Here is a 20,882-nt window from a genome sequence, read left to right as displayed (position 1 = left end):
GTCATTGAAGATGGGGATATTTGTGGAGCCTGCTCCTTCTGATAATCCACCACAATTCACGGCTGAAAGAGGCAGATCTGATCCATTCTTTGTGGCATTGGATCACTTGCATGCTGCTCCTGCTGTTTGACATACAAGAAGTCCTGTGTTGTAGTTCCACTTTTTAGGTGTGTCTGGTGCTGATTCTAGCATGTCCTTCTGCACTCTTTGCTGAACTATGATTGATCCCACAGCTTGATGATAATGATATAGTTGGGGGATATGTCAGGCGATGAGGTTCTTGTTTGTGGCAGAATTCAGTTCTCCTGTGATGGCCCACAGCACCTTACGGATGTCCTGTTTTAAGCTGTCAGAATGCTGAGAATGCTACTCAGTGCACGGGACGATATTCCTGAAGACAGGACTTTGTCTCCATGAGTGTTGTGTTGTAGTCACTCTGGCTAATACAGTCATAGCTGATGCATCAGGGAGATTGATGAGGACACGTTCAAGTAGGTCAACAGGGTTGTGTTTCTCATTGTTATTCCTGATACTGAAATTGTTACTGGTTGGTCTGCCCAGGTTTAGTCTTTTTAGACATTATAGTGATTTGATAAACTGAGTACCTTGCTAAGCTGCCTTTGAGGCCATTTATAAGTCAACCACATAGCTGTGGGTCTGGAGTCATACGTAAGCCAGACCAGGCAAGGAAGGCAGATTTTTTTTTTTAAATTCACTTCACTTGTGGGATGTGGGTGTTACTGGCTGGTTAGCATTTATTGCCCATCCCTAGTTGCTCTTGAGACAGCGGTGGTGGTGAGCTGCCTTCTTGATTTGCTGCAGTCCAAGGTTCATTCCTTCCCTAAAGGAAATCAGTGAACCCAGATGTGTTTTTACAGAAATCAACAACGATTTTGTGGTCATCATTAAACTATATTTTAATTCCAGATTTATTAATTGATTATAAAGTCCACCAGCTGCGTTGGTGGGACTTGATCCTGTGGATATTAGCTGGGGCCTCTGGACTACTAGTCCAATGATATTGTCACCACAGCAACAACTGTCCTTGTAATAATGTTATCCTTGCCTTCCTGTCATCTCTATCAATCTGACCGTACGTTTATAGATGACGTAATGAAATATTTTGTGACTGAAACCTGACAAAATGTCAAGTGGTGAAAATTGTAAGTGCATTATTGCCTCATGCTTTACTGCCCTCTGCTGGCTACAATTCTACATTATAGGAGAGCGTGTGAGTCAAAGTTTGTTTTCTAATCAACCTGTTCAAAAGTATTACTGTACTCCTCTGGAGCAGTGGGTCTTGAGTTCTGGCCTTCTTGTCCAGAGGCAGGGGCATTACCACTGCACCACAAAAGGCCATCAAAAAGATTGTGATATAATTAGTCAGCAGTTACGTAAACTCTCCCTTCCTTTCTGTTTCATTATTATCTATGTTTGGGTTTTCTTGTATAATGATATGTTGCGATTACTGTTTAAATGCTGAGTATAATAGAACCAATGTTCTTTAGACATTATAGTGATTTGATAAACTGAGTACCTTAACCAGAGTCATAACTGATGGGTAAATGAGCATATCTACTTACAGTAATTCAGCTCCCTAGAGTCAAGTTTGATGATTGTTTGCAGTCTGTCTTCCCAGCAAAGTTATTTGTGTTAATACTGTATCCCTAGTTGCCCTTGAGAAGGTGGTGGTGAGCTACCTTCTTGAACTGCTGCAGTCCACCTGCTATTGGTTGACCCACAATGCAATTAGGGAGGGAATTCCAAGATTTAGACCCAGCATCAATGAAGTAACGGTGATATATTTCCAAGTCAGGATGGTGTGAGGTTTGGAGGGTAACTTGAAGGTGGTGGTATTCCCATGTATCTGCTGCCCTTGTCCTTCCAGGTGGAAGTGGTCATGGGTTTGGAAGGTGCTGTCTGATGATCTTTGGTCAATTTCTGCAGTGCGACTTGTAGGTAGTACACACTGCTGCTGAGTGTTGGTGGCGGAGGGAGTGGATGCTTGTGGATTTAGTGATGATTACGCAGGCAGACTGGATGGTGTCACGCATCTTGAATATTGTTGGGGCTGCACCCATCCATGTAAGTGGGGAGTGTTCCATCACTGACTTGTGCCTTGTAGATGGTGGCAAACTTTGGAGAGTCAGGAGGTGACTTACTCACCGAAGTATTCCTGGCCTCTGACCAGCTCTTTTAGTCACAGTGTTTATGTGACGAGTTCAGTTGAGTTTCTGGTCAATAACAACCCTTAGGATATTGATAGTGGGGGATTCAGTGATGGTAACACCATTGAATGTCAAGGGATGGTGGTTAGATTGTCTCTTATTAGTGATAGTCATAGCTTGGAATTTGTGTGGTGCAAATGTTACTTGCCATTTGTCAGCCCAAGCCTGAATAGCAGTGTTAGGGGCAGACCACCAAAAATTATCACTCAAAATCACTTTCAAAATTCTTCCTCCCCACTTTCCTGTAAGTATTGGCACCAGTCATCAGCATTTGCTTCATCCAGTCTTCAGCACTGGCATCATGCAGTCGCAAATAGCATTATTAATTCAATAGGAGTGAGAAAATCAGTAAAGGGCCAGAGTTCAGTTTACAGTGAAAAGCATTGTGGTTTGAAGAAGCAGACAGTAATGAACAGATTTACAAAATCTTCATCACTGCAGCCATAGATTTGCCTCCCACGCACCAAAAACACATTGTACATTCACACCCAAACTGTAATGACACTGATCATCACCCAGTCACGATCACGAATAGCAAGTCCTCAGCCACATTCTGCTACTGCCAGTAGCATTAATCACCTATCAGCAATAAGTCTGAACTACCGCAGACAGCATCCTTTTGACAGCAAAATAAAACATATGGTCACCAACAGTATCCAGCTTGCAACAGAAACACAAGGTCACCAGCAGTATCCAGCATTTCCTGGAATAATTTCACCCAGTGCCAACACCAACATGATTCAGCAGCAAAAACCAGTATCCAAAAAGCATCACTTAGTCATTGGAGAAAATCCCAATCACCAACTTTACAAACACCACTAACGGCAAAGCCCAATTAGAAACGATATCAAGCCACTCGCCAACAGCATTGCCCAGATACCAACAACTAAATGCATTCATGGGTAAGACCATTTACCTGTCAGGAACATCAACAACTAGTCACTGGCAATCATCTCACCCACTCAGCGGCAACATCTCCCAGTCACCAGCAAAACTACCCAATGTGCAGTTACACTATGTTTTCACTAACTGTAATGAGCCTGTCACCACCCCTCATCGATTGGACATTGACAATCATTTATTTCCTCAGTATAGAGATAACACAGTGTGGAGCTGGAGGAACACAGCAGGTCAGGCAGCATCAGAGGAGCAGGAAAGTTGATGTTTCGGGTCAGGACCCTTCCAAAATGTCAACTTTCCTACTCCCGTGATGCTGCCTGGCCTGCTGTGTTCCTCCAGCTCCACACTGTGTTATCTCTGACTCCAGCATCTGCAGTTCTTACTATCTCTGAGCCATTTATTTACTCAAGCTGTTTTCTCGTGATTGTTCTTTGACAAACCTATTGCCTAATTTGGACTGAAGTTTAATTCTTTTTTTTATCAATCTAACCGGTATTCCAATTAATTGTGAATTTGAAAGGTTGACATTTGTTACATGACAGACAAATTATCCAGACTTGTGTGTAATGATCTTGATGTAACTCTTCAAAATAATATGATAAGAACATTATGTTCTTATGTTCTCACGCGGTTGTGTTTCCACTTTATTGCCGCAGATCTCTAATGCTAAACATTGTGGGGATCGCGTTATAGCTGACGCAAAGTTCACATTTTACAAATACCATTCCCCTATTCGTCAGTCGCATTATAGCCAAGTCGCGTTGCGGAGCACACATTATAGGAGAACCTATAAGGGAAAAGGGAAAAAATATAAATCTCTCTACAGAGCTTGACGGTTTATAGAAATAAAAACACTTGAGACCAATTATCCCTTTTGCCTTCAAGAGCTAGCCATAAGAAGTGTTCAGAAAGCTCTGACACTGACACTGACACTCGGACAGATCACTGGACACATGCAATTGGCTCGGGAACCTTGGCAAACGGAGCTTGCTTAGGAAAGACAGTGTCGAGAAGCTTTCTGGGTACGTGCACAAAGACAATCAGGTTTTACACTGGGTACGGAAAAGGGTGTTTCAGAAATAGAGAGATGATTTGGGCAGAATTCTTCAGGTTTCTCTCCAATGAAAACAGAACACACTCGAAACAAAACACAGTTCAAATAAGACCACCGTAAAACCTAAGCAGTTTTCGAAGACAAGAGTCCAAACAATTGTGGGATTTCCCAATAGCACTGTTTTTTTTCAACTGTTCCAATATGTCCTTTCTTTAGCTCTTTTTATCAGATTCCACAAGCATCCACACAGGACTTGAAAGAACTCCAGTTTTCCGCAGCCCTCAAAACATTTAATTTTGCAGTCTTCATTACAGAAACAAGGAGATTGAAGTCAGTTGTCAGCATTTGGTAGGAGCCAAGGGACAAGGATGATGGTTTTGATCTTCCTAGCATTAATACTGGTGGAAATTACTGCTCACCCACTGAAACCATCTTCGTTTAGTAGTGCCAATAGAGTGGATGATCTATCTTCCAGTCACCAGCATCACAGATGCCAAATCTCAGCCAATCTGATTCATTGCTTATGATATCAAGAAACAGCTGAAGGCGATGGATATTACAAAGACCATGGGCCCTGACAACATTCTGACACTAATACCCAAGACAGGTGGTTTCAGAAATAACCACACACCTAGCCAAACTGTTCCAATACCAACCTCTACCTGGTAAGGTGGAAAATTCCCCAGGTTTGTCCAGTCCACAAAAAGCAAGAAAAATCCAACGAGGGCAATTACCACCCTATCAGCCTGCAGTTGAGCATGAATAAAGTGAAAGAAGTAGTCTTCGACCATGTTTTTAAGCAGCATTTAGTAATAACCTGCTCACTGATGCCCAGTTTGGATTCTGCCATGGTCACTTGACTCCTGACCTCATTGAAGACTTGGTGTAAAACTGGATGAAAGAACTGAGCTCCAGAGGTGAGTTGAGCATGACTGCCCTTGACATCAAAGGGTCTAGCAAAACTGAGGCAACGGGAATCAGGAAAGGAGGGAATCCCTCCACTAGTTGGAGTCATTTTGAGCATAAATGCAGATGTTTATAGTTATTGAAGGTTCTCAGTCCTAGGATATCGCTGTCCTAATCTTCAATCTTCTTCAGCTATTTCATCAGTGCCCTTCCATCTATCTTAATATTGGAAGTGGGGATATCTCTGATCATTTTGCAATATTCAACACTATTTCCACACTGAAGCTATCTGTGTCAATATGCAGCAAGACCTGGACAACATTTCAGCATTGATAATTTACAAGTAACATCAGACTTGCAAGTGCTCGGCAATGACCATTGCTGAATCCTATACTATCAACATCGCAGGGTTACCGTTAACTAGAAACTGCAATGGACCAGCCAAAGAAATTCTATGGCTACAAGAGCAGGTCAGAGGCTGGGAATTCTGCAGCGAGTGTTTCACCTCTCGACTCCCCTCATCACTTTTCCAAAGTCTGTCCATCATGAACTAATCACAAGTCGGCAGTGTTTGAAGACTCTCCACGTGGCTTGGCAAATGCAGCTCCAGCAACAAGAAGCTCAGCACCATCCAAAATAAGCAACCAGCTGATTGGCACCCCACCCACCACCATAAATAATCATTCTGTCCAACACTGGAGCACACTAGCAGCAATCTGTACATTTACAAAATGCACTGCAGTAACTCACCAAGGCTCCCTAGATGACACCTACTAAACTCACTGAAGGGCAGTTGGGGATTGCTAACAAATAATGATGTAACCATCAATGTCCCCACCTTTCTAACAAATATAAAATACCTAAGATAGGCTTGATTTTATATCAAGATCAGTTAGTCTAATTCCAAATAAATTATACATCTGCGCATGTAACCAATAATTTTGGTGGCACCATTAGGTTTGAATCCTTTGAATCCTGCATTTGATTCTCTAGTAGTTAGTTTTTACTGCAGTTGATTGGGAAAACAGGATTGTAAAGTCTTCATGCTACCCATGCGGAAGATCACAGTCCTGATCACTGCTTCCTTGACACGTGCATTTTCTGATTTAATTTCATGGCCTTTCCATTCCCAATAGAAAAAATGAAAATGAAGACACTAAGTGAAGTGCCAAAGGCCCTTTATGCTTCAGATCAGAAAGGCTGCAAAGACTAGGAAAAGAGAGAGAGAGAGAGTAAATCAAACCAGCTGTCTTCCACAAGGATCGGTTCTGGGTCCTCTTTTGTTTGTCATATATATTCGCATACAAATCATTTATATGAGAGGCACGGTTAGTAAGTTGGCAGATGACACCGAAATTGGTGGTAAAGTGGATAGTGAAAAATGTTATCTAAAGAATACAAGGAGATCTTGACCAATTAGGTCAATGAGCTGAGGAGTAGCAGTTGGGGTTTTAATTTGGATAAGTGTGAGGTATTACAGTTTGGTAATACAAACAAGGACAGGACTTCTACAATTAATGGTAGGGCCCTAGGTAGTGTTATAGAACGGACAAACCTAGGGGTTGAAATTTGTGTCACAGGTAGACTGCTCGGTTAAGAAGGCGTTTAACACGCTAGCCTTCGTTGCTCAGACTTTTGAATATAGGAGTTAGTACGTCATGTTGACCTTGTACAGGATGTTGGTGAGGCTGCTTCTGGAGTACTATGTAGAGTTCTTGTCGCCCTGTTACAGGAAGGCTATTATTAAAATGAAGAGAGCTCAATAAAGATTTACCAGGATGTTGCCAGGAATTCAGAGTTTGAAATATAAAAGTAGACTGGAAAGACTGGGACATTTTTCACTGAAGCATGGGAGGTTGAGGGGGGAGCTTTATGCCCGTCATGATTTTATAAACCTCTGTAGATAAAGTGAATAGCAAGAGTCTTTTCCCTGAGGTGGGGGTGGGGGGGAATTCAAAACTAGGGTGCATACTTTTAAGGTGGGAGGAGAAAGATTTAAAAAGGGCATGAGGGTCACCTTTATTCTAATGAGCAGTTCATGTGTGGAATGAACTTCCAGAGGAAGTGGTGGATGCACATACAGTTACAATGTTTAAAAGACATTTGGATAAGTACATGAATAGGAAAAGTTTTGGAAGGATATGGGCCAAGCAAAGGCAGGTGGGACTAGTTTGGATTAACATGGTCAGCATGGACTGGTTGGACCGAAAGGGTCTGTTTCCATGCTGTATGACTCTGTGTGACTCAACTGTACAAATCTGGGCACTCATCACTTTGATCTCTGGTCTGATTTCAGCAAAGGAGCATTCCATGCAGTTTGAGGTCTTTGGATTGGGATGGGGGAAGAGGATGAGGAGCAAGTAAAAGAAGAGGAATCATCCAGGTTATTAACTTGGACAGTGATGCTTCCCACTGTTGTAGTCTTTTCCTACAATCAAACATGAAGAAAAGTCAACAGGATCGGTACAGGCAGGCAGCTAGTAGCCAAAAAAAAAACAGGCTGTAACATGAGTTAACATCTTCAAATGAGGAGAGAAATAAACCAAAGAAAGAAATGTAAGAGCTCAACTGCACAGTTGCCTTTATACTCAGATTCTGCAGCCTGAAGTGTGATGGAAAATTATTGAGACTTGCAAAGTAATATTCATATTCCCATACATCGGCAAGCTACCTGGATACTGCGTTCCATGTCTTCTGCTTTGAGCTTCTCATGGATGTCTTCCTGTCACTGAGTACAGTTAGCACCTTCAATTTGACTGAAATATAGAAGACCATTTATATAAGTCTAATGTTAGCAGTCATTCCTGTTTCCCTTCTCTCTCTTTTTTCTTGGTTTATCTAATTTCAGTCCTTATCTGCTATTTGCCAAGACATAAATTGCAGAGTGATTCCTTCGCAGACACCTGTTTGCAGGGAAGCAAATTATAATATTGTTCCTGTTGCTGTCACTTGTACTTAAATCAGAAATCTGCTGAAGAGTGAAGAAAGATAACTGCCCCTATCTAGAATTTTTGGCTTCTTTGTTGCAGGGATATTGTCTGTTCCATGTGTGTCACAATCTATTAAGTACTATCATTTATCAGTCCTTATGACACTGCAATTATCTGATTTCTGGCCAAGAATTTGCAATGCTGTGCAGCCCTGACAGGAAGGGAGTATTTGATAGAATGCACTAACTCTAGCTAGCTACACTTTGTGGTCTTGTGGTAAAAGGATGTGATGCTGCTTCTAAGAAACCTTTTCAATGGTGAAGGAACCCACAATAACTTCTGTTTGTATATAGATACTCGGAAGGAAAAAGTGATGCCATTTCTCTTGCTGTGACAAATATCTTGCTCATCACAAAATCTTTCAGCTGCATTTTTGTCTGGGTGCAGAGCCACATTTCAGTGCATGAATGATCAAGTTTTTGTTTTTGGAGTAAATCCATTTTACCTTCGCATTCCCAACCCCACACTATTTTCCTCTGACCCAAAATGACTACTATACAAAATACACAAGCGTTGACACTCCATCAATGGGAAAAGCATTATAATGCAGTGAAAACTATTGTGCAATGTCTGTTAAGCATGGGCTGTCATGTTGTCTGCAATTTAAATGGCTCTGGCTGAGAAATAACATTTTGTTTTGACAATTGAAAAAGAAATCTAACCTCTTGTTCCTTTGATTAATTGACAGGTGCTCTGCTTTGAAATTGAACTGAAATATTTCTTCCTTCCTAAAGAGCAGTGTGTTGTTTGGACAGCTGTGCCATCATCACAATGGGTGATCATTCATCTGAGAATGAATGACAGTTTCAAGAAGGTGTAATAACAGGTTGCCACTTTCATGTGGCTTCTGGTTTATTGGTATAAGCTAATAGGATCTGAAGATTTAAAAGCTTTTTCTCACGTGGCCGAATGCATTTTTTCCTCTGATCAATTGAATTGAGGTTTTTATTAAATGGTGAAAGTTTTCTTCATAAAGAATGAAAGATGCATTCCACTGATATTGCACAGAATCTGAAAACTGTGTGGTGCATATTGGGTGAATGGCCATGGAGAATACGTTGGAAGGCCTTCGAGACATGGGTGTGATTGTTGATTTGAGAGGGCATGGATAATGCATGGGCAATTGGAGGGGACATGGGGGAAGGGTGAATAGAAAGTGAGGGGCAAAATTTTTAGGGGGCCTTTAAACACTGAAATCTGGAAAACTGTGCTGGAGAATTGAGGTGAACCTTCTAACTGGCCTACCTCTCCACCCACACCTCTCGAGCAGTCTGGCACAGCTTGAAAACTGCATTTGGGACCCAATATCTCTGTAAAAAGTCAAAACCAGTAAATGAAGTCACATATTGGGTCAGATATGGAGTTTACATGCTACATAAGCACACAGCTGGGATTTTCTTAAACCCAGAGGAAGATTCAGTCTTTGTCTGCTCAAATGCTCAATTTTTTTCATCTATGGAGATATTTCATATCCTCCACTTCTTCTGATCCCATCTTTCTGAAATGCTTCCTGTTCCCCTTTAGGCTTTTAAACTACATTCATACTGCGCTCCACTTTCCGGGATAACTTTCCTTCTGATCTGATCCCTCTTTCTCAGCTTCAAAAGTCTTCTACCTCCCATTTGAAAGTAACTGACCACTTCTCATTTTCACAAGAAGTGAGTTGGGGTAACTAGAACTTACTAAAATAGGTAAAACAGGAAACTCTAACAAGTGAGCTCCTTCAAAACAAAATTCTTCCCTACGCCTATTACTGCGTCGCCAGCTGTAGATTAGATGGCTAATATTACTGCTCTTCCCGTGTAATCATTCTGACATTTTTGCAAAATCAACATTGATATATAGTTTCAACATTTCTTCATATTCTTAAATAAAAGCTGCAGCTGTGCAACTGTTGTGAACCAGTGTTTTTCAATGAGTGTAAAAATGGAATAGTATGTTGCTTACTCATTGGGGACAAGGTGGGTATACTTTGCCTCAAAAGAGAAGCTCTGAATGCCAGAACTTTGGAATTAAAGCAAGAAGTCATGGAAAGTCGCAGAAGCTCCTGAGTTTTAAACAAGGTTCCCCCCACCTTGGAAAGAAAACTCTGCCTTTTCTCTTTTTGATGATGACGGATCTGCAGTGCATGTCCACTTCTTGCTGTTTGTATGTCATGGGCTGCAACTTGTTTCCATCTCCACCCTCCCCTCTCTGCTTGTGTTGGGACGGTGAAACTGTGGATGTGGGATGATGTGATGTGAAAAAGAACAGAACCATTGAAAGGGAAGGAGCCAAGTGCAGCAGATGCACTGTTTTTGTAGAAAACGCCCAAGGAATTCAGGGAAGTGGAACAGATTTGTAAACACACAGGCTTGAGTTTAAGCGTTGAAGAGGAAAGAATGCACATGTTAAGTGTTGATTACTTGGGATAAGAGAAATAAAATTAATCAAAATATCACCATGCAATGTCAGAGCTGTTGGGGGCATTTGGATAATGTGCACAGAAGATGCTAACTGACAATGGCTAATGTCGGTTCTGCTTTAAAAAAAGAACTTGGTATAACCCGCTGATTTATTTGTGGATTTGTCACCTTTCTGAACAAAGGAGTTTTAGTTAAGATATGGAGTATCTGCCTGGAAATTAATGCCATTTTCAGCAAGCGCCCACCGAAAATTGCCCCACACTAGTGTAGATAGCACCTTTTACTTAATAAAATGTCTCATGCATCCCGCAGGGCTGTTATTTGTAAAACAAAACATAACACTGACCAAATATACTAGTCGGATGACGAGCAAAAACTTGGTCAAAGTGGTAGGTTTTAAGGAGTGTCTTAAAGCAAGAACGTGAGATAGAGTTGATGTGGAGATGCTGGTGTTGGGCTGGGGTGGACAAAGTCAGAAGTCAAATGACGCCAGGTTATAGTCCAAGCTTGTCTGATCACAAGCTTTCAGAGTACTGCTCCTTCGTCAGGTGAAGTCACTTTTTGTGAGATAGATTGATGGAGGGGTTTAAGGAGAGATTTTCACAGCTGGAGATGTGGCCACTACTGGTGGAATCATTCAAGGTTGGGGTGTTCAAGAGCCAATAATCAGAGCACAGATGTCTCGGGGTGGGGGGGGATGTTATAGGGCTGGAAGAAATGACATTTTTAGGGAGGGGTGGAGGGATTTGAAAAACAGGAAGAAAATTTTACAGTCTGGGTTTTGCTTGACTAGGAGCCATTGGAGGTCAATGAGCACAAGGGTAATAGAAGAATGGGAGTTGGTGTAAATTAATACATTGTCAGCAGAGTTTTGGATGACCTTCGGTTTATGAAGGGTAAAATGGTGGAAACCAGCTAGAAATTCTGGCAAACGTGGGCATGTATTAGAACTGACACCACTTTCAAGGATTTTGAAGATGGAAGGGAGATTGGATATGGGACAGTTACTTGATGCAACATAGCAGTTGTGACATGGCTTGTCTGTGGGGTACTTTTCTCAAGGTTGTCCAAGTTGAGGTTGTTTTGAGGGGGAATTAGAATACAGTTGACTTTAGGCGCCAGGTATAATGATCAAGCACAGCCAGGTGAATTATAGCACGTTTAGAGAACTCCAAAACTAGTTTGGAGATTTCCAGCTCTAGCAGAGCAACTCGTTGCATTTTGTGATTTTTCCCTTTCCTCCATTTTTTGGCCTTTCTTAGTGATATTGTCTGTTTGCACCACTCTCATGGTATAGGCCCACATGCAATTGTAGTCCGCACTCATTTCTAATAGCGTCCCTCTAGCCAGTAAGCAGAAGAAGCTTGTATTCTGGAGTCTGCATAGGGTATGAATCCAGGTCTTGGAGGCAAATAGAAATGTGTTTAATCACTCAGTCACTGCTTCTTTATTCTGCAGAGCATTTCCAGTACCTGTATTTTTTTTTGTGAACCTGTAACCCCCCTCCAATCAATCCTGCACGAGTAAAGTCCAGAGTACAAGTTTTCAGGTTTACTAACTGTAGGCCCTGGGCTCAAGCCCCAGAAGTCTTTGACATTTGAACCAATTTGTTTTAAGTTTCAGTGTCTGGTACTAACTGTAGTTTCCCACAGCAAAACTTCCCCCTGGCTCCCCGAGTATAGAAGAACCTATTGTTTTGCGCTGAGCCGTAGTCAGTAGATCACTAATTTACCCTTCCAGCTGAAGGAGGCTGCTTAGAGGCTAAAGCCCATCTAGTAGATCAGATGTCGCACAAAAATGTGAAACATGCACTTAACCCTCTTCCTGCCTCTCACTGCCAAACTTAGTCTTACAATCCATGAAGTGCATGAACATTTGTGGTGAGTAGGATAAGAATCAGGATGAAAGTTTCAGACCCAAGTGAAATCCCAGCTTTATTCAGTGACTATTTACAACTTTCTACATATCCAGGCGTGACAAACATTGCATCACCATCTGCATTCCCGTTTATTTTTTTTTCCGCTGTGTGGACTTCTGAGGTCTATGAGCGGCATTGGCATGCTGACTGGCGAGTGTGGGATCTCCAAGTAGCCATGCTCCTGCACAGTTTAGAGGAAACGTCAAATACTAATTTCCTTGAGTGGTGATATTTCTTCTGAAGAGTCATAGAATTTGAAACATTGTCCCTGCTTTCTCTCCACAGATGCTGCCAGACCTGCTGAGTTTCTCCTGCAATTTCTGTTTTTGAATATTTCTTTTCGCTGTTTGCTAGCTGCTTTATACTGTGCTAATTAATTTATGTTGACCCTTGTTTTGATGATGGCATTTACTCAGGATCTTGAGTTTCTACTGTGATTTTATTTGTTTGTTGACTGACCAGACTGATGCTTGACCTGCAGATCTTTGGTCAAGTGGGGCCGGGTGTCCATGACGTGGTGGGATCTGAAAAGCAGGATTTGCTTCCTTTCCTTGTCTGCTGCGGTTCTACCTTGTCATTACGATGTTTCAACTCAAGTTATGATGCAGCTTGATGGACAGGTGGTCACTGTTTTGAACAGTCAGTAGCACTCTCCTCCCTGTCATTAACGATAATGTGGTCACACTTCATGGAGAGCTTCAATGTGTCTTTGTAGCATTGTATTTATCCTCCCTTGGAATGCTGGCTATTTGAAGTTGGGGAAAATAGGATTCGAAGAGGCAGATGCTGTTTAGCCACCTGGACAGTGTCTAATCCAGTTAATTTTGTAGCAGTTTTGCCTGAATGCTTTTAGAGCTTCAAGAAGGACACTAATGTTTGTTAGGTGGTCCTGCCATTGAATTTGGAGAATGTGACTGATGCATTGGTGTCAGAGGTCTTAAGCATGATGAATGTCATTCTGTAATTTAACAAAACATGTCAGGATGAACCAAGCAGCTACAGACTGAACAGTGTAATTGTAGTAGTTGGGCAATTTCTAGAAACTATAATTTGGGATAAAGTTAATAGTCATATGTACAAATAAAGTTATTTAAGGAAAGCCTGCATGGCTTCTTAAGAGAAAAATCATGTTTAACTACCTTGCTGGAGTCATTTGATGAGGTAACAGTGTTGATCAGAAAGGGTTGATATGGTGTGCATGGACTCCCAGAGGGCATTTATATCAGTGCCACACAACAGAATCTGTTCAACAAAGTTAGAACTCATGGAATAAAAGGGGCAGGAGCTACATGGATATAAAGTTGGCAAAGTGATAGGAAATGAGAGTAATGGTTAACAAATCTTTTCATTAATAATCTAGACATTGGTGTACAAGGGTCAAATTCAAAATCTGTGAATGATACAAAAACTTGGAAACCTTGTAAACTGTGTGGAGGATTGTACAGAACTTTAAAAGAACATTGAGAAATTGGTAGATTGGACAGATAGGTGGCGGTTGGAGTTCAATGTGGAACAGTGAGAATTGATACATTTTCATAGGAAGAGCACAAAGAGACAATATAAAACAAAGGGTGCACAGAAACAGAAGAATCTGGGTGTATATGTGCATCTGTCTTTAAGGCTATAAGAACAGGTTGAAAGAGTAGTTAATAAATCACTTAGTACCTGGACATTACTGACAGGGGCATAGAGTACAAGAGCATGGAGGTAATGTTAACTTTAGTAGGACTCTAGTTTGACCTCACCTGGAGGATTGCATCCACTTCTGGGCACCACACTTTAGGAAGGGTGTGAAGGTATTGGAAAGACTGCAGAAGAGGATAAGAATGGTTTCAGGGTTGACAAATTTCAGTTACGAATATTGATTGGAGAAACTCAGAAGTGAAGGTTAAGGGGAGATCTGATTGAAATAAAGGTATAAAAATAAATACATAAAGGTAGATAAATCTTTGGCACCTGATCAAGTGTATCCCAGGACATCGTGGGAAGCTAGAGAAGAAATTGCAGGGCCCCTAGTAAAGATATTTCTATCATCCTCAGCCATGGGTGAGGTGCTGGAAGACTGGAGAGTGGGAATTTGTGCTTTATTTAAGAAAGGCTGCAGGGAAAAGCCTGGGAACTATAGACCGGTGAGTCTGACATCAGTGATGGGTAAGTTGTTGGAGGGGATTCTGAGAGACAGGATCTACATGCATTTGGAGAGACAAGCACTGATTAGGGATAGTCGGCATGATTTTGTGCATGGGAAATCATGTATCACAAACTTAATTGAGGTCTTTGAGGACGCGATCAAGAAGATAGATGAGAGCAGAGCTGTAGATGTTGTCAACATGGACATAAGCAAAGCCTTTGACAAGGTTCCACGTGGCAAACAAGTTAGTAAAGTTAGATCACATGGGATCCAGGGAGAGCTAGCCAGTTGGATACAAAATTAGCTTGATGGTAGGAGACAGAGTTTGGTAGAGGGTTTTTCAGACTGGAGGCTTGCAAACAGCAGTGTGCCACAAGGATCGGCACTGGGTCCACTGGTGTATGTCATTTTATATAAATGATTTGGATGGTATACAGGACAGTGAAGAAGGTTTTCTAAGAATACACGAGATCTTGATTTTGCATTTTGGTAAGACAAAAAAGGGCAGGACTTATATAGTTAATGCCAGGGCCCTGGGGAATGTTGCCGAACAGAGATCCGGGGGCTCAGGTACATAGTTTCTTGAAAGTGCCTTCACAGGTAGACAGGGTAATGAAGAAGGCACACTTGCCTTCATTGGTCAGAGCATTGAGTAGAGGAGTTGGGATGGCGTGTTGAGGTTGTACAGGATGTTGGTGAGGCCACTTTTGAAGTACTGTGTACAGTTCTGATCACCCTACTGTTGGAAGGATAGTATTAAATTGGAAAGGATACAGAAAAGATTTACCTGGATTTTGCAGGGACTGTAGGGTTTGAGTTATTAGAAGCTGGATAGACTGAAATTACTTTGTCTGGAGCGTAGTAGGTTGAGGGGTGATCTTTATAGAGATTTATAAAATCATTAGGGGCATAGATAAGGTGATTAGCAAAGGTCTTTTCCTAGGATATTGGAGTTCAAAACTAGAGGCCATATTTGTAAAATGAGAGGAGAAAGATTTAAAAGGGACCTAAGGGGCAGCTTTTTCATACAGAGGATTGTTCATATGTGGAATGAACTGCCACAGGAAGTGGTAGATGCAGGTACAGTTACAACATTTAAAAGACATCTGGACAGATACATGAATAGGAAAGGTTTGGAGATACATGGACCAAATGGGACTAGTTTAGTTTGGGAAACCTGGTTGGTATGGACAAGTTGGACCAAGGGGTCTGTTTCCATGCTGTATGACTCTGTAAATATTAAAAATCATGAGAGTTTATGACCGAGTAGCTAGGTAGGACGTGTTCCCACTCGTGAAATGCCACAGATTTAAGGCATTGAGTAACAGAAGCAAAAGTAATATTATGAGAAAATTTCACACAGCAGGTGTGATTAGGTTCTGGATTATGCTGCCTGAAAGCATGGTAGAGGTAGGTTTAGTGAAGACATGAAAGGGATTTAGGTGACTATTTGAGAAGGAATATTGTGCGGTGTAATGGGGAAAAGGCAGGAAAAATTATACTTTGTTAGATTATCATCTGGGGAACTGTTGCAGATATGATGGGCCGAACAACTGCCTCTTGCGCAGTAACAATTCTCTGACACATTTAGCTTCGACAGTGCAACCAGACTGTCTGCAGAGGTCATGGCTTAACCTTGTGTGGACGGAAAATCGACTGTGCATATTGTCACCTCATTGCCTCCTGGAGATGAGGCAAGACAGCATCACAGAGCTACAAAGCATAGCCAGTCACAGCTTTTAGAGCTAAACTGAAAGGAGTTGGGAGTGTGATGCAGAGAGATTATTTATTTTTAAAAATTGTCTTTCTTTGAAAAAGAATAAAAATTAGTTCATTCACAAATGTGACATGTACTACACTGTTGATACATTTCAATTTTTTTTTTACAATTAAACATGCTGACAGCAGGCATTTTGAGAGTTTCTAACCAGCCCTGAATTGAATTGTGATTGGATCCTCGGGTCAAAAGTTGAGCTGGTCTGCACCAACAGTTCTGATATATGACAAAAATGGCAACCAAGTTTTGAAGACACTATTTTATGTCAGTCATGTGCAAATGTACTTTCACATTGTGAAGGACTTCATTGTAAAGGGGCTGTCCCCTCCTAGTGGTGTGAAATGAGTTCTACAGGTAGTAACATATTCACAGATATAGCCACATGTTCCTTTATTTCTCATAATAGAGTCATAGAGGTTTGCAGCATGGAAACAGGCCCAACTTGCCTGTGCAGGCCAGTTTTCAAAATTCAAACTAGTTCCATGTGCCTGTGTTTGGTCATTATCCCTGCATACCTATCCCATCCATGTACCTGCCTAAATGTTCCTTTAAATAACAAATAGTACTCGCTTCCACCACTACCTCTGGCAGCCCGTTCCAGACACTCACCACCCAGTGTGAAAAAATTGCCCCCCTGGACCCTTTTTTTTCTTTCTCCCCTCACCTTAAACTTATACCCTCTAGTTTTAGACTCCTCTACCATGGGGGATAAAGCTGTTAGCTATCTACTTTATCTATGCCTCTCATGAGGTTGGTGGTTAACAGCAACAGACCAGAAGTCCCCATATTTAAATCTTCACATCCAATATCAGGGGTAGTCACTGGGATTCCACATGTTTGATTCATTGTACTCTGGCTAGTTGGGTTTGAGGGTTGGAGCATGTTTACTCTGATCCTAAAGGATGAATGCATCTAATTCAAATTTGATATATTCAGGGAGACCAAATCAGCAGAAGAGAGGAAAGAATTTAGTCCTTTATACTCTCCAATGGAAACTATTGACCATTGTTTGCTGGGGAAAGGTAACTAAATAATACACTAGCCTTTGGAAAATCTGTAATTTGCACATTGCCTGTTAATGTGATGTCCTTTTTTATTGCTTTATCCTTGTGATTAGAATGTGCCATTGTGATGCCTAATCTATGCAGAAAATCCTGTGTACCTGAAGACCATGTATTCCTAAAAACATTTATATCTGGCATGCAGCCATTCCAATGTAGAGTTTAAGGCATAAACCTAGTCATTTACTTTCACTTGACATAAGCAGTTATATGTTGCCTATGAAAGCAAAATATTGCAAATGCTGGAGATCTGAAAAATGAATGAAACCGCTGGAAATCTGTTCAGCTTTTTGACAAGTCACTGATCTGAAATACAAACTTTCTTTTTCTCTCCTGACCTGTTGAAGTTTTGTAGCATTTTCTGTTTTATATTGCATTGTATTTTTTCCCCTGCATTCTAGTTCTTAAGGTATCTTTGCCCCCTTTTTTCAACTTTGTCATTATTTTGACTGTGAGCTTTAGCTCTTTGTCTAGTCTTTTAACGTATTAAACACTTTGGGTACATTAATAGATGGAACAGAACTTCCTTCCCTTTAAGACATACTGTAATTGGAGGTAACTTATCCCATGCCATCCTATTCCATTTGTAGCACATGTAAAATGCAGATGTTGGTTCATAGGGGACTTAGTCTACTTTATAACAATTACACTTGTGCTGTGAATGCAAACTCTATTGGAAGACAGGCTGAATCATATTGTTTGTAGTTGGATATAGTAGAATAAGCATCACTTGTATCTCAGAACAGCTGTTTTAACTTTCATTTTACTTTCCATAGTTTGGCTTTGATTTCCAAATTCTAATAACAGCTGATATTGTCAGAAAACATATTTTCAGTGGGTTCCTCAATATCAACAACAGAAGAAGGAGTTTCTCCATCACTATAAGGATTGTTATTGCAAGCGAAATAAAGTACACCAGAGAAATCTGCAAGCCAGATTGGCATTTGGGTCATTTATGCATTGGAGCAGGCATAACTGGCTCCTTTACCCATCCTGCCCAAAGAATGTTACTAGATACAGGCTGAGTACTTACACTGCCCACAGGCTGGCATGTCTTTTTCCAATAGGATCATAGAATTTCTACAGTGCAGAAAGAGGCCATTTGGCCCATCGAGTCTGCTTCGGGCCCTGTTGCTGTGTGACGATGCAAAGCGCTGTGTATCTGTCCTAATGTCTTATATAGTTTAGTATTATATTGTATAATTCTTCTGTGATGTGTCTTGGATCATTACATTATGGCTGCTTTAAATTTGAACTTGGCCTGTCTCAGATTAGGAAGTATCAAGTTGCTTCAAAACTAGTTTTATTTTGAAAAAGGCATAAGAATTGGGTGTGTCAGCCTTTGGGATGCATGATTTTCTCCTTTCAGTTGATGAAAGTGCCTGACAGCGTAAACATGTCAGCATGTAGATCAGGGTAAAACTGGAAATACTGGTTAAAGCAGGTAAAGGGATAAGCAGGTGAAGTTATAAGTGCACTATCACTTAATTAGTGCAAGGTAGTGCAAATAATTTGAGTATCTGTGTTGATGTGCAATTTTTGTACTAAATTAACAGAAATACGGAAGACTACATAACCTGGGTGGACTCCTCAAAAATCAGACAACATGTAAAAGAGTACAATGAAGAGGTAAGAATTATGTTCTTAATAACTTACTTAAATCTATCAAATGCTTTCTTTTTTTGGATTAACTTCTGCCTTAAATGGGTGGGAGGATCTGCCCTAGGTAAGTCCACCATCTACAAGGTGCAATTGCAAAATGCACTGCAGCAGCTCACCACAGTGTTTTCCAAAGCAGCAATCTCCACCACTTAGGACAATGTCAGAAGACTCATGGGAACACTACCACCAGTAACGTTGCTTGCAAGTTGCACTTGTTTCTGTCTTGGGCATTCCCTCCCTAATGGCATTGTATATCCACCTACAGCATGTGGATTCTAGTTGTTAAAGAAGGCAGCTCATACCCATCTTCATCAGAGCATTTTCAGGCTAAATTTGAAATCAGGAGAGTTTCTAGGAAAGAAACAAATGGACTTCCTCGATGAAAGAGTCTGTATTATCTTCCAGCAATCTGGCAGCTGATGGGCTGCCTGTGGGCTTTCTACTGCAGGATCCTGGGTTAGGAAAGATGATTGGAGGCTATGGCTGCTGCTGAGGTAACACCCCCACTGAACCACTTCCACCTTTCCCGTGGCTGATGTTTTATCCTGGGACTAAGCGCCATTTGTGACGTGGTTATGGACAGCTAAAGGGCCATGAGGGATGGAGGGGATTGCGTCAAGCTGAAAGCCTACCTGCACTGGTTTACTAGTCAGGTAGAACTCTTTCTCGTTCTGCCTGGAGCTAATATGGTTGCATTCCATGTGGATAAGTTTCTTAAGTGATCATTAACTGACTGCCACCCTACCTTCCCAGGAAATTAGGAATGGGCTACACTCATGTAGCCTGCAACTCCCACATCCCACAAATGTATTTCTAAAGTAAAATTAAACTTATTTATTTTCTGTACATGAGATTTTGCTGTGAGCATTATGGGCTGTTATCTTAGTCTACATAACATTAACTTCACTTAAAACAGTGGTTAATGGATGTTTGGCTATCTGAGGCCATGATAGTATGATATAAACACCGCTACTTTCTGTAATAAAACCAGGACTGAAAACAGATGCACCTAAAAATAGAAAGGTTGATCCTTGGAAATTTAATTTGTGAAGCACTTAACCCATATAAACATACAGTCAGTTCTGCTATAATGTGATAGTTGCATTCCTGTGCAAGATGGCATTATAGAAAACCACCAAAGAAAATCACTCAAAAGCCTAACACAAAAGATAGCACAATTTGAATAAATATTTAATTCATGTCTAATAATGAAATAAAAGTAAATTTAACACATTACCGTGAAAAAATGTCAAGATGACTTGATGGGGGAGGAGGTTGTACTGTATCTTTCTCAGAAAGCACTTCACAACAAAGCCTGCAAAATGATCACGTGATGCCAGCGCAGAGACTTTCGACGCTAACATTGTACGTATTCATGACAAAGCCTGTGAAACGATCATGTGATTTCAACGCATACTCCCCCATGCACCGATGGAATTGTGTTATAGACAACAAAAAGTTTGCATTGTAGAAATAGCATTCCACTATTTGTTAATCGTGTTATAGCCAATTCGCGTTGATGGAACACGCGTTATAGCAGAACCGACTGTGTTGAGGTTATTTAGAAAGGTGTTAATAAATGGACGCTGAGCAAAAGCAAGACACAAGGACTGGTGAAAGAGGCGTGTTTTAAGGAGGGGCAAGGGATGGTAACATGTTAATATTCTGGGAAAATGGTGTTTAATTTTCTGGTTGTGCTGAAGGGATGCACTGAAAGCATTAGACGTAGTAAGAACTGCAGATGCTGGAGTCAGAGATAACACAGTATGGAGCTGGAGGAACACAGCAGGCCAGGCAGCATCAGAGGAGCAGGAAAGTTGACGTTTCGGGTTGAGACCCTTCTTCAGAAA

At 41.1% G+C, this 20,882-nt stretch overlaps 1 protein-coding gene across 1 annotated transcript in view; it reads left to right on the top strand.

The window, feature by feature from the left end:
• imp3 (IMP U3 small nucleolar ribonucleoprotein 3) overlaps nucleotides 1-20,882 on the top strand; it is a 272,737-nt gene that overhangs the window by 224,718 nt on the left and 27,137 nt on the right. Inside the window, exon 6 of the mRNA XM_048602011.1 lies at nucleotides 18,927-19,096. Coding sequence (XP_048457968.1) covers nucleotides 18,927-19,096 — 170 coding nt within the window. The remainder of the gene's footprint in view (nucleotides 1-18,926; nucleotides 19,097-20,882) is intronic.

The sequence above is a fragment of the Rhincodon typus genome, chromosome 10 (genome assembly GCF_021869965.1).
Source record: "Rhincodon typus isolate 14 chromosome 10, sRhiTyp1.1, whole genome shotgun sequence".
NCBI lineage: Eukaryota > Metazoa > Chordata > Chondrichthyes > Orectolobiformes > Rhincodontidae > Rhincodon > Rhincodon typus.
The sequence above is the reverse complement of the archived record's forward strand: the minus strand, read 5'-3'. Positions and strand labels throughout refer to the sequence as shown.